The sequence below is a fragment of the Engraulis encrasicolus genome, chromosome 12, assembly GCF_034702125.1.
Source record: "Engraulis encrasicolus isolate BLACKSEA-1 chromosome 12, IST_EnEncr_1.0, whole genome shotgun sequence".
Taxonomy (NCBI): domain Eukaryota; kingdom Metazoa; phylum Chordata; class Actinopteri; order Clupeiformes; family Engraulidae; genus Engraulis; species Engraulis encrasicolus.
Window position 1 is genome coordinate 47,324,503 of NC_085868.1, and position 15,360 is coordinate 47,339,862.

Here is a 15,360-nt window from a genome sequence, read left to right on the forward strand (position 1 = left end):
TTATTTGCACGACGTTTCGGTCCGAGTGTTGCGGACTTCTATCATTTACTTCGGTAAACTTAATTCTACCACACAACGCTTCGGGAGAGCACTTATAGAAATACAGATTTATCTTTATTCCCTTAATTCCTGTGTCCATAAGTCATTCGTCCTATTGCTGATAGAGTTTAAAAATGACTTTGCACTGTTGGCACTTTCAACTACTTGCAACTGTCACCTGTCATCTGATGCTGCGTGCAGGCAGCTTCTGTGTTGTGTGTGTGTTGTGTTGCCCATGCCATGGATCATTCAGTGTGTAGCCTACACTGCAAAAAAAGCAGTGTTCACTTTCAGTGTATGTTCTGTTAGTCTATTAAGCCCCTGTTTATTTAGCTTCCAGCACCTTGATCAGCTGTGATTGTTGTTGTGTTTGAATAGTGCTCTATTAACCCATTTTAGCCTAAGCCCTTTTTGGGAAAGGGTGCCCTCTAAATCTTAAATATCTCAACCTCTGGAGCACATACAAACATGAAATAAGTTGCATTTAAAAGCCAGGACCCTCATTTTGCATTAGAATGTGTTCATTCAGCACTAACATACCCCCATTTTAATAAAAACCCCTCAAATCTCAAGAACCTGAATTCAGCGTATATGTGTCTCCAGGCTACAATGGGTTAATAAAGGCGATGGCGTTTGACTTGTTTTGTACATAATGTGGGAAATTGGCTGTGTTTTTTCCACATACAGTATAAGATACATTGATTGTGATGAATTTTCTACATAAATGTATTACAGAGTTTGTAGAACACTTTCAAATGTTGTATTGATTGTAATTGTGGTGTGTTTGTGTAACATATTTTCTACATAGGCGCAGACGAGTGGGACGAGCTGTCAAAGGAGATCATGGCCAGGCATTTCCGTCCGACACTGATCACGTTGCAGGCCTGGGAGGGCTACAAGTTCGCCGGCATAGACATCAAAATATCCGAGTCCAATGACTTGTACGGAGCTGTGCTGTGGCCGTCGGTGAGCATCATTGTTTCCATGTCTTGGCTAACCATTACCCAAACCCAATCCCTAACCCTAACCCTAACCCTAACCGTAGCCCAGGGGCCACTGGCCATCTTAATCCAGCCCTGAGGGCACTTCCCTACAAGGCCTGGGTTTAAGCCCTGAAAAAGGCAACTCTACACTTATTGGTTACAGATAGTCAATTCTAACTGAAACTGAATATTTATAAGAATTTGATAAGATTGAGTGCTCCTGAAAATGATTAATATTGTCTGTCCAACGGAGTTGGATAGAATAGAATAGAATAGAATAGAATAGAATAGAATAGACTGCCTTTATTGTCATTGTACAAAGTATACTGAGATTTGAGCTTCCCTACAAGGTGCACAGTCCTTTAAATGAACAGATGGTAGATAGAATTAGATAAAGGATAAACCTTGTGCGACATGTTATTTCATACATGTGATTTTTCCTGATTCATCAGAAATTTCTAATATTCCAACCTGAAAGTGCAAGTCACTGTATGTCACCATAGACACCACTGTGTTTTCAAGTAAATCAGTGTCCTGCGCTTTCCTGTGGCCTTCAGCCTTGTGACAGGAGGCTCAATTAGAGGCATTGAATTGGGTAGAAACGATTCAAGCACAAACTTTTAGGAGACCAGTGGAGGTTGAGAATAAATGGAGTTCCATTAGCGCTATAGATGGCAAGTGTTTTCACTGTCCAGTCCAGCAAGTGCGCGTTTTGTGTAGTGAAAGCCATTCTTCATTCTATTGGTTGTGACTGGTAATGTCTTGTAGCGCCTGCCAGAGGGCAACAGTGCTAGGAGGTGGAAGCCAGGGTGCCAGGGTGCGTCTTATTTGATACTCCTGGCTCTACTTGGGCAGCGGGAGTTTTAAATTGTGGCTATGGCAGGCAGGGGACAGCCTATGATTTTTTGCGCTGTTTTGGTCACCCTCTGCAGTCTCTTCCTGTCAGCCTCAGTGCAGCTTGAGGGCCACACTGACACTGCAGGCTCTCTATGGTGGAACGGTAAAAGGTCACCAGCAAGCTTGAGTCTAGATGTTCTTTCTTTAGTTCTCTCAGGAAGTGCAATCGCTGCTGGACCTTATTTCCAATGGTCAATGACCAAGTCCTTATGTGTGGCTAATGTGTTACTAAGGTCTTTTCAATGGCTAATCCAGTGTTCCACTGGCAGAATGGAGCATATTCTGAGACTTCTATTAGCTCATAGATCAGTGGTGTAGTCTATGTAGAACGCGGGTATACGGAGTATACCCACTTCTAAATTTCAGGGATTTCAGTATACCCACTTAAAATCGATTGATCCATTGTTTTGAATAGCACAAATATATACAGTATACCCACTTCAAAAAATGCTCAAATATACAGTATACCCACCATAAAAAAGTAGACTACACCACTGTCATAGATAGTGACTGTCAATTATTGTTCACAGGCCATGGTGTTGTGCCATTTCCTTGATGCTCATCGTGAGGAGCACAACCTGGTGGACAAGAACATCATCGAATTAGGAGCTGGAACCGGTCTTGTCTCCATAGTAACAAGTCTTTTAGGTAAGAGTGAGTGTGTATGAGGCATTGGCCTGGTTTACATGATGGCTTTAATTCTGTATTAATAATTCAAAATTAAATGGTTCCGTTGCACTTAAATAGTTACATTGCACTTTTATTGAATTCCGAATTGTGAAATGTTAACATTCACAGTGTAGGCTAATTAAGTTTGATTCGGAATTAAAGGGGCTCCAGGTAGGATTAAAAGTTTCATTAATCACGGTCCCAAGTCAGCCGACGCTTATGCGAGTCATTAATAAGTGAATGATGAATCTCGCGACCACTTCCACGGTCCGCTGATAGGAAAACCCCACATGCAAGTTTTGACAGCGCGGTCCAAAGGAGTGTCGTGGGAAACAATTCTCATTTGAAAAAATCGCTTCACATACCGTATCCAGATTTGTATCAGCTGCTGGCATTCCGTGATGAAAAACAGTCTCACAGCGAGTTTATTTGAACAGCATTTTTTCATTACGATGTAGATTTTGAGACAGGCATGCCACAGGCACTGCACAAACGATGTCATCCTACCTTGTGCCCCTTTAAATTGAGTTCATGTTGTGATGTCTCATGTAAATGAGGTCATTGTTCTTATTTGGAAAATGGATGTCACATAAGAGGCACTGGATTGAAACATTAGCGCTTCAGTGCTTCAGTCCTCTTTGGCCTAGTCTTTTTGAAGTAGACCAAAGATGCGTTTTTCGACAGCATCGTTGCTAACAAAGTTAACATCTCACTTGATTACAATGCAATTTCCCATTTCCATGTGTTCTACGTACACAGCCAAAGACATCTGGAATGGCAGTGATTAGTTCAAAAGACAGACTGTTTGTCCATCTGTGTGTTATACACATATACATGCATGTGATGAAAGCATGGTACTCAATGAAGCTGTTAGGATATAAACATGCAGAGATATTTTGTCATGATTGATGCATTGGTTTATTATAGTCTATAGGTAATCTTAAGCTCAACGTCATCAAAAACATAGTTCAAAGGTCATTCTCTCAGTAGGCAGTAAAGGAATGTTGAATGGGAGAAAGCAACACATAAAGTCGCTCTTGGCTGGTTGAAAGCAGGGTGGAGTTATTAAGGGCGGAATTCTCCCACCCGCTTAAGTCAAAAAAAGTGCGCAACAGCGCCTCTGAGCTTACTCAAGCCCGTGAGTAAACGAGGCTTACGCGCGATTTCATCACTTGCGCACTTTGGGTGGGGCCAGGCCAAAATCAGGGAGTTCCCTATGTTAATCAATCCTAAGCGGATTCTCCCGTCCACTTAAGGGCGGGTTATGCTTCCTACTTGTGCCACAGAGTGAGCTTGTCGCAGCCATGATGCAGTTAATTCTTGTTTATGCCCTGTTTTGAAGCACGGTCTGCGCGATGTCATTCCACGCTGAAACTGCCTTCAATACAACGAGTAAACTAGACGTGTCGGTTGTTTTTTAGCATCACAGACTCGACGAGAATGAAAATGAAACATCAAATCTTTATATCACGTGCATGTTTGATCGTACTGGCAGCCACAGTAGTAGTTTGGAACAAAGAAGTGGCTCATTTGTCGAGGACGAAGCGGAATGTTTCCTCGACCTCGGAACCACTGTTCAACTGTCCAAATAACTTCAGCGTCGTAACTTGCAAGCGCATGTGTTGTCTTTGGTTCGTGTAAATAAATCAAACAACAAAGCACGGGCAACTTATTTAATGAAGAGCTCACAGTCCGTAGACCGACGAAGGTTAGAACAAGGAAGTAGCGCTTGTTCTCGACTCGAGGACAGAGCAGGCTGGTCGAGAGGACCAATCAGAGACCTATTTTCGCCCTTTCACGCCGTCGCTCCCTGCGTCGAGACACAATTTTGGGGAGGTGCCCCAGAGTACCTGCGTGATGGGGGGGGGGCTTCACTACGTTAACTGCGCGGCTCACTGCATCACGACGCAGGGACGCTGGTCTCGAGGCATAAAGGGTGGTTTATGCCTCGAGATCAGCGTCACTGCATCATGATGCAGTGAGCCGCGCAGTTAACGGAGTGAAGCCCCCCCCCATCACGCAGGTACTCTGGGGCACCTCCCCGAAATTGTGTCTCGACGCAGGGAGCGACGGCGGGAAAGGGCGAAAATAGGTCTCTGATTGGTCCTCTCGACCAGCCTGCTCTGTCCTCGAGTCGAGAACAAGCGCTACTTCCTTGTTCTAACCTTCGTCGGTCTACGGACTGTGAGCTCTTCATTAAATAAGTTGCCCGTGCTTTGTTGTTTGATTTATTTACACGAACCAAAGACAACACATGCGCTTGCAAGTTACGACGCTGAAGTTATTTGGACAGTTGAACAGTGGTTCCGAGGTCGAGGAAACATTCCGCTTCGTCCTCGACAAATGAGCCACTTCTTTGTTCCAAACTACCACTGTGGCTGCCAGTGCGATCAAACATGCACGTGATATAAAGATTTAATGTTTCATTTTCATTCTCGTCGAGTCTGTGATGCTAAAAAACAACCGACACGTCTAGTTTACTCTTTGTATTGAAGGCAGTTTCAGCGTGGAATGACATCGCGCAGACCGTGCTTCAAAACAGGGCATAAACCAAAATTAACTGCATCATGGCTGCGACAAGCTCACTCTGTGGCACAAGTAGGAAGCATAACCCGCCCTTAAACCACCCTTTAAGCGTGTTTGCCTTTACGCGCATCAAAGAGCTGTAGTAAGGTCAAGCGCCACTATGAGGCAAAATGTAATATTGCATTTGATGCTCGCTTGGCTCGCATTTTGAACATGTTACACGGTATTGCTTTGTTGATGTTCCTTACCGTCAGCGTGAGTCCAAATCGAAATTCATTCACAGTTCCACATAAACATCCTACATTAGAATGCTTGTGACAAAATATGACCAGCTGCCCAGAGCATGTTCTCATATCGGTGAACTTACAAACAAAAGCAGGTAATTAATGAATCAGTATGAGGATCATCATGTTGTCTCCACGGACGGTAACCAAAACCAAAAACACCTCGTTGCAGGTTGCACCATGCACAAGTAGGCTAAATTGACAAGGCACGTCAGACTAAAGACCGCTGTTCCAGTCGTCCTCACAGCCACCCAAAGTATGCCTATTCAAAAACAACCTTCACCATTTTTACAATGTTGTAGCCACGACGTTAAGTAAACGGTTTTTATTTCAACTCCTCCACTTTTGTGATTTATTGGAACTCGTGCATATGTGCATGTAACCTATTAAACTTTCTGAACTGATGCCCGACATACAAAACCACCACATACTGAGGTAGGCTACAGGTTGTCCTATCTGTTTTTGTAAGGCAGAAAATATTTCCTGAATGTCATTACAGCTAAACGTAAAAAGGTAGGCCTACATATCAGAGCATGTCTTTGGCATTTCGCTTCTGGTCTCTATTACACCCCATCAGCTGCGCGTTTAAGTCCTGGCTTGGCATTGCATGCCCATGTCCAATTAATTCCCATGTCTGCGACAGAATATAAAGTCTCCATTTTTTCATGACGATCGATTTCCTTGTTCATTCTTCAGCATGCATGTAGCCTAAGTGTAATATGCTGACGGACAGCTGAGATCCACATATTTCCAATAATCTTAATGTCACGTTGCTGTACAGAGAAGCGGAGAAACACTTTTAAAAGTCAGCAAATAGGCCTACTATGTGTTTGTTTAACTGTGGGAATGATCAGCATTTTAAATCATTTTTTGATTTCCGGAATTGTCCAGGCAATATGCCAAACTCCATTTTTAACAAAACGTTCAATCATGTTTATTATTTCAATCAACCTGTCAACCTGTTGCGCACCAAAATTCTCAGCTGAGTTCCCGCCAAAGGGACACATAGCGTTTCCATCTCAATATCTCACCTCCAATAATTGCCTTCTGCTTGTGAAAAGGAGCGGAGGTTAGATTTTGAAACGCTTTTGCGAGAGGACTTTTGGCACGTGGTTTTAAATTCAAAGTTAAAGTTCAGTGTTGGATCTCAATGGACTGCCGAGGTTTTCACATGGTTGATCTGAAAATCCATGCTCCATAGTTTCTTTGTAGCCACAACTGATGAACTTGGCAGAGACTCATCCCCCCATTTAGCATATATCACGCCTATGTTGGGCTACGCGCTGTTTTTCTGAGTTAAGCGCGAGGGGTGTGGCGACGTTCCAGAGGGGAGAATACGCGCAAGATAAGACCGCGTAAAATATGCGCGCGTAAAACCGACTTAAGTGGAGACGGGAGAATTCCACCCTAAAGGCACGAATAGACTAAGCGCGACATGAGCTATTCCAGTGACGGAAATAACATAATTGACTTTGTATTGAGCTGTGCGACAAAAGCGATACGGCATACGGGCGACTAGAGGTGATTCGCGAGACTGGAGTGACAGGCTGTAGTTGGACTTGAGCTAATATTATGCAAATTAGCTATGATGCAGTTGGGTGAAAGCCGTCACAGCCAATAGGAATGTTGGAATGGTTGCTGTTGCTTTTAATGGACAGAGGGTCCGTTCGAAACAGGGAAGGCAGCTGTCCTTCCAGTGAGCTAACTGGACATCGAGTCATGAAGTGTGGATCGATAAGAAAAATTGCTTTATTTCCTCCCTTGCCAGTTGACTGCATTTGTGGGTGTAATGGGGATATTTCAGGGCAGCATCAGATGCTGACTTGTGCCTTGTACCCAAAAATGCTGTGCGCCACCTCCCTCTCAACCGGAAACCTGAAAAACAAACATGGCTACTACCCAAGCTACTACCTTATAATGCTCTTTATTCTAACACTTATGTGCACAGATATTAAGAATTGAAGCGATAAATCAACATTGAAGTGTCTAGATATGCCGTCGCTAGATCTATTTATAGCCTATTTTACGATTCCGGCGTCTGGCGGTCATTCACCGTTCAAATAGCATGCGTAAGCTAAGCGCTAACGTGATAAACGTAAGTCCCGCCGTAGCATCGAATGCGCAGGGCAGCGCACTCGTTCGTAACGGCTGCCTCACCAGCTAACTTCACCTATGTAATCAGAGAGCTGTTCATGTAGGAGGAGAGTCATCGAGTCACTGCCTTCCGTTTCGAATCGACCCATACTCTGCCGCTTCTATCGCTCGCATGGCTATTCCTGCACAGTCCAGTGATTGTCTTTCGCTTGATCTTGTTGCGGCCGGTGTATTCGCCCGGTAACACTGAGGCAAGAGGCCAGATGCCAAAGGAAAGGACGGGAGGGCAAATATGTACTTGAACCCTGTAACACACAAAGCGCTTTGTACTGTATGTTTTTCCTGCTTTTTGGGTAAATCATCACAGCCCTGACAGCCCTATCTTTCTGTTTTGGGGTTTAACCCCTTAATGCACGCCGTACCTCCAGTGGCACGCTGTAATAGTCATTGAAAGTTAAATAGACTACCAGAGTACTACAATCCTTGGAGCCTTTAGTAATGCCTTTAGTAATGCTCTACGACTTGGTCATTGCCAGTCTGGTAACCGCAAATGTATAACGGTGTGTCTTAAAGGGACACTGTGTGAGATTTCCAGAATTTCCAGAATTCATGCTGCCCATTCACTAATGTTACCTTATTCATTAATACTTACCACCACCATCAAATTCTAAGTATTCATTATGACTGGAAAAATTGCACTTTTCATACATGAAAAGGGGGATCTTCTCCATGATCCGCCATTTTGAATTTCCAAAAATAGCCATTTTAAGCTGCAAAAATGACTCTACTTGGACCATACTAGGACATATGTGTTTATTACTTAGTAAACTTTCATGTAAAGATCAAATTTGGCAATAGGCAGCCCAGTTTCAATGGACAGCATAGTTGCAGTACCTTTTTGTCCATTTCCTGCACAGTGTCCCTTTAACTGTTTATCGCTGTCCTCTAGGAGCAAAGGTGACATCCACTGACCTACCAGAGATCCTGGGGAACCTTCGGTACAATGTCAACCGCGCAACAAGAAATGTCTGTCGTCACCCTCCCAACGTGATGGAGCTGAGCTGGGGCAAGGACCTGGAGAAGCGCTTCCCCCAGGCCTCCACTCACTTTGACTACATCATGGCGGCCGACGTGGTCTACGGGCACCCATTCCTCGACGAACTCATGGAGACGTTTGACCACTTGTGCAGGGACGACACGATAATATTGTGGGCAATGCGCTTCCGCCTGGACAAAGAGAACAGGTTTGTGGGCCGCTTCCAGAAACTGTTCCATCTCACGGAGCTGTACAACCTGCCCGGCCTGAAGATTAAACTCTATAGCGCCACCAGGAAGTTTCCTCGCTCATAGCACCCACACACAACTTGACAGACTATACATAGAATACAAAAAGGACTTCAGCCAATAAGCATGCCAGAAAACAAAGCACAGGAGGTGTCCAGTTCAGGTGCAAGAGCACTCAGAGCACAGACCGCAAAGTTAACTCAAATCAGCATCAAAATTCAATCAGCTTGAGTCATTGTGAATACGAACATACTGACCAAATTTAAAAGAATGATACATCATGTTCACCAACCAACCAAGAAATCATTAAGGCCTGATGAAATTGTAACTGGAGGCAATAATAGACACTGAAGTTTACATAATAATAATACCATAATAATAATAATAATAATAACTTGGTTTTATATAGCGCCTTTCAACCCAAGGTCGCTTTACAAAAGGAGAGTGGGCAGGGGAATAGAGAGCGAGGAGAGGAGGGGGGGTAGAGGTGGGGTTGGGGGGCAGGGTGGTTAAGGACCATAGGCCTCAGTGAATAAGTGTGATTTTAGGTGCTTTTTGAACGTAGCCAGTGTTGGGGCTTGACAGACATGGAGAGGTAGACTGTTCCAAAGGGTGGGGGCATGATCATACAATGGTGGATATTGTACTGCAATATATTTTGGACCATATTGGTCATATTGAAACCAACATGAACTCACAGAACTCCATGAAATGACTGTGGCCCTTTGGAGCAGCACACAGAGGCATCTTATCATCTTATCGATAAGCAACGCGTCTTATCATTCGACTTATGTTCTCTGAAGATTTTTCTCATTTCAAAAAGCATTTCTTTACGGACAGGTTAGGGTTATGGATTTTTTGGTCTGGGTATATCTTTAATTGCCAGCATAGTTTTGTTAAGTAACAGAATTTGGTATCAATCGGGTGGAAAAGCTACAGTATTTTTGTTGCTGTGGGAATATATAGAAAGCACTTCTGTGAGTCCATCAAAATCTACGAATCTGCCACAGATATTGTGCTCCAAGAGACTGTATTCATTTCACTGCATTCTGTGAGACCAGGTTGGACACATAAGGCTCGTTTCCACTGTCCATTTTCTACCCGGTACAGCTCAACACAGCACGACATGACTGCCACTTTTTGCTTTTCAATTGAGCACGACACAGCTTGACTCAGCTTGAAAATCAGCTGGCCTGCTGAAGCGAGCTGAGCAATACTGTTGACAAGCCTGCTCACTGATTAGTCAAGAGGCGTGACCTCGCGCTAATCGTTCCCGGTGATGCCTTTTCATTTCCCTACTCTGGCTAACTAGAATCCTCAGAGCGAAAAGTAGCACCACCAACATCTCCATATTCTCCCTGTTTGTTTAATATCCACAAGCAGCACGTAGAGCTTATCATGACAGGAAGCGCCTTGTGTTGTCACCACCCTCTTGCAGGCAGCACGGTTTGTAATGGAAAAGCAAACCAGGCTGGTTTGACAGTACCACTCAGCTCGACACAGCATGACACGACACGCCATGGCACAGCCGGATTGTATATAATGGAAAAATGCTTAAAGTGACCTAAATGTGTGCGGTGTTTCCAAGTGTTTTCTATGTGTGTTCCCTTCATGCATTTTATTTATTCAGACCTGCCTCTGTGCTTTTGTAACATGTCCAGTAAATGCTTCAGAGACACGTCAGTCAGTGTTGCCAGATTGGGCTGTTTCCCGCCCAATTGGGCTGCTTAGGATGGCCGTGTGCGAGTAAAAATGGCATTTAGCAGAAAAACCCGCCCAATTTTTGCCATAGATATCAATAGAATTGGGCGGGATTTTTTGCTTCTAGGCGGGTTTTGAGCATATTTTGGGCTGGAAATCATCAGCCTCATCTGGCAACCCTGACGTCAGTAGTCACTCAGCTTCATATGTGGTGTGTACGTCAGGTGCACAGGTGAGAGGAATGTTTTTTGTGTCCCAAACTTTTTAAAGGTATACCTCTACAATCATGTAGAAGAGGGTTCACAATTTCATGTGTTAGATACAGTAACATTTGAAAATGTACACATTTTATTCTCTCCAAAACACACCAACTCTCGTTTGTAGATGTTTTATTGTTGTGATCTACGGTACTTGGCATTCCTACTGCTGCAAAAATTAAACATTTCGAAATAAATGTTTCCCAAGGATTTCACTTCAACTGTATCTTTTAATCTACAGTATTAACAGCCTTACCCAATGTGGTGGTGACACTATAGTATATACGTAGGCCTGCATACAGTACGTCAGTGGATAGTGTATGTATGCATTTGTAACACGTCAACTACCAGAGTTTGTCAGTAGAACGTTTGTAAACAGATGCACTGGTCACTGAGCTAGCAGCCTGCGTGACTGCTTAAGCTCACTGTTTACCAAGCGCAGTTGTCTCCCAAGTTGGAGTTTCCCCTAAGGTCGCGAGTTCCAACCCCAGGGCGGACCGCGGAGATAGACCTCGTCTATACACTCCATGGTCTAATACAAGGCGATGTTATATTTCGCTCATAAATCCAAACGGCAAGTCCAATCTTTATTGGAAGAACTGCCTGACGTGATCTTCAGCTGCCCCTCAGAAGAACCTCCGAGAGAGAGAGAGATAGAGAGATAGAGAGAGAGAGAGAGAGAGAGAGAGAGAGAGAGAGAGAGAGAGAGAGAGGGGGGGGTAGAGAGATAGAGAGAGAGAGAGAGAGAGAGAGAGAGAGAGAGAGAGAGAGAGAGAGAGAGAGAGAGAGAGAGCAAGCACATGTAATTATAGATGGAAATAAATCCACACTTTGCAGTAATTTATTGAAGCTAAAGGTAGTTCAACAACATACTAGTGTGTGTGACCTTTTTTGGTGGGGACTTTTTTTTACCACACTGTGGATATTTTACATGGGAATCACTGAGAGCCTCCAATTGACACACACTACGGCAGCAACAGCAGCAGCCAGAGACGCCGACAGGGGGGGACAAAGGGGTAAATTGTCCTGGGCCCAGGGAGAATTGGGGCCAAGAATGTGGTCCTTATTACATTGCATGTATTGGGTGGGGGGCCCTTTCAGATGACTTTGTCCCGGGCCTAGCCAAAGCTGTCAGCGGCCCTGGCAGCAGCAGCGATGACAAGGTGACATAAAGTGCCAAGGGCTCTTCCAACCACATTCTCACACACACACGTTTAGCAGCAGCAGTGAGGGTGTCTGCCAAGCCCCACCATACACACACACACACACACACACACCATATACACACACATACCGTATACACACACACACAGCAATGGGGACGAGATGAGGTGTCTGAAATCAAGAGGTCAAGAGGTCTGCCAACCACCACCCCCACCCACCCACACATACATTCACACAGGGGTCTGCCAAAATGCATCTGGGGGCCTCAAGGAGGCTGAGTCAGATCCTCTTACACACACACACACACACACACACACACACACACACACACACACACACACACACACACACACACACACACACACACACACACACACACACACACACACACACACACACACACACACACACACACACACACTGCAAGTTTTGGCATCTGGGGGCCCCAGAAAGGCTAGTTTAAGTCAGATCATCTTACACACACACACACACACACACACACACACACACACACACACACACACACACACACACACACACACACACACACACACACACACACACACACACACACTACAGTGGGTGATTTTATTACACCACTCTCCTCTCTGGACTGCCAGCTCTCCTGCTATTTTGGCTTATATCAGGATATCATGTATTAATGTCGTTTCTCATGAATTTTGTCATGTCATTAAACAGCCTGTAAATAAATTATCGGAGCACTGCTGTTTTTTTCACTGTGCCTTGTTTTTCACTGTGCCTTGTCGTACTTGAAAGCCTGAAAGCATCCTGTGATTATGAATTGTTGAATTGTATTTTCTATAATTTATGTTATAAATATAAATGTTTAATAAAATGCTTGTCTACTTAACATGTTTACTATGTGTTAGCCAGTCATATAAACACCTAATATAGCACAAAAGATGTTCAACAAAATACAACTTTTTTATAATGTTCTATGCGAGGGTGAGTAAACAATCTCAATATTCCAATAAACACCAGCCAATTTTCTCAGCAAGCCTGTAGTTTGGTCTGATTGATTCACCATCGGGTGGTTGTTGGTGTGCAGGGGTCTAAATTAACTTTTCGTCACCAGCCACACGCGCACACATGGCTAGATGTTAACCTCACTGACCAAACACACACTCACTAATGGGTCAAAGTGGCTAGTAAGTTGATCTGTTCTACCAGCCAAGCTGAAATTTCACCAGCATTTGGCCGGTTGGCTGGTTTTAATTTAGAGCACTGGTGTGTAACCTAATATGTAGGCCTACTCTCTACGTAAGTTACATATTAGAATAAGAGGTATAGTTAGTTGTGGTTGTGTGGCGTGGGGTGAGGTGAGTTGGGCATAGGGGTGTGAGCCAACATTGGGGGGGGGGATACCACAGCAGGAATACACCTCAAAATGCTTTACTTACATCGGCCACAGGTTGGGTCAGGGGTCCTCAACCTGTTTTTTAGGCCGGGGCCCCCGGAGCCCTAATGCCCTTTATGGACTAGCATTTATTTTATTATTTTTTTAAAGTATGTTTTTGGGGCTTTTTCACCTTTATTGTGATAGGTTAGCGTGTGAGGAGACAGGAAATGTTTGAGAGAGAGAGAGATGGGGCAGGGTCGGGAAATGACCCCGGACGGATTCGAACCGTGGTCCCCGTGGGCAATGTAAGCCCAAATGTGGGGGGCTTAGCGGGAGCAGCGTTTATTTTTTTCAAGGACCCCCTCATATTTGCGCATACACTACATGAGAATGTGTATATAGAACGCCAATTTTTACTATCTTTGCATGGGGGCACCACGCTTTTGCATGTTAACTCGTGCTGTACAGTACAATGCCCGCTGACAGGTTAGAGTGAGGGTTGGTTTTGGTCTTGGCACAATTTCCCCTTTGTCCTTGTTTCGCTGCTGGAAATGTTGCTTTACTGACAGGTTCGGGTCAGGGCAGGGCACAGCTTAGCATTTTTTTTTCGTTTAGCAACATAAATTCAACAGTGTGAATGCAATCAAACTATTTACCTCATGTGAGGCTGGTCATGTGACAATACTGCTTTTGTGTGGCGTTGCCCTCCATGGCTGGCATGACAGTCTTTGCCCTGGCCAAGAAAGCAGCAATACTGAATCTACTGTAGTACATGTGTCTAGGGCAGTGGTTCCCAACCTTTTTCTTCAGGGACCCATGTTTTTACCATTGTAAGCTTTGGTGACCCAACTGTGCGAGCGCCTGCACGAGAGGGAGTCACATGATACCCTCGGTTTCCTGCGAAAACTCATTTTTGTCATTTTATTCCTCAATTTGTCTTCGGTCAAATATAGAATAAATGTTTAATAGCACTAACATTTTGTTGCTTCTATGCATGCATTAGTTAAATGTTTTATCATGTATTCAACATGGGCTATATATGATATTTAAAATGAAACCCCTTAAAATCAAGAGGGCTTTGCAACCCCCTGTGGATCTTTGGCGACCCACAGGTTGGGTCCCGACCCATAGGTTGGGAACCACTGGTCTAGGGTTTTAACAGCTTGGCATCATTTGTAATTATAATTGCAAATAATTATAATAATTTGGGCTATGTAATGTTGGAGTGCTGTAGTATATTCATTTATTAAATTGTTCAAAAAAGAAAGCCCCACCTTGCATACCGTGGTTTTTATTGCACAATTGTGCACAATAAAACACTGCACTGAACACATTGAATAAGATTGCAGCCTGCACCCAGCTGACAAACTTACGTTTAATAAATTGTAACAACCTTTTTCATAGACCCCCTTTCCCTGTTAACATGCCACAGACCCCCAGGGGATCCCTGGAACCCACTTTGAGGACCCCTGGGTTAGGTTACAGCCCATGTGGCAAATTCATTCTGTAATGCATCTGCAGTCCGCATGTGTTACGTGAGTAATTTCGGGGGAGTTTGCTCAACTGGGACAGGGCAGTATGTCATGTTTGTGAAATGACAGGACCCAGGCAGCAGAGTGAGGCCCTGATTTACAAGAGTGCAGGAGAGGGATGGTATAGTGTGTTTTGAAGGAAGCCTCATAAGGGCACGTAAACAGACATAAAAAACATAACAAGGTCGACAGTCAAATGCGACGTCCTCAGATGACCCAAGCTATGTTGATATGTAGCTGGACTGAGGAACCTAAGATGACAGGACATCAGGGCTTTATGTCGTCCTTACCACTATACTCTGTGTTGGGCAAACCAATGTGTGTTAGGTAAAAACAGTGCTCAAAAAATACTACCACTATATTACTAGTAGCCTCTTACTGCAGCGACCCTATTCACTTGCTGAAAATGTTTAACTACATCATAACAACATTGCCGTGACATTACAGAGAGCCATAGTGCTGCGCTAAGGGGTTAAGTGCAATAATTTGAGTTTAGTTAAGCGCAATAAAGAATATCATTAACTGTGTTTGTTTATTTATTTTGCAATTAGGCATGCAATGACCACAACA

General features: G+C 44.1%; 1 protein-coding gene across 1 annotated transcript in view; it reads left to right on the forward strand.

Annotated features, from left to right (window-relative positions):
• Positions 1–15,360, forward strand: part of LOC134459567 (uncharacterized) — a 33,161-nt gene that overhangs the window by 1,914 nt on the left and 15,887 nt on the right. The window contains exons 3-5 of the mRNA XM_063211925.1: positions 848–1,005; positions 2,450–2,567; positions 8,442–8,826. Coding sequence (XP_063067995.1) covers positions 848–1,005; positions 2,450–2,567; positions 8,442–8,826 — 661 coding nt within the window. The remainder of the gene's footprint in view (positions 1–847; positions 1,006–2,449; positions 2,568–8,441; positions 8,827–15,360) is intronic.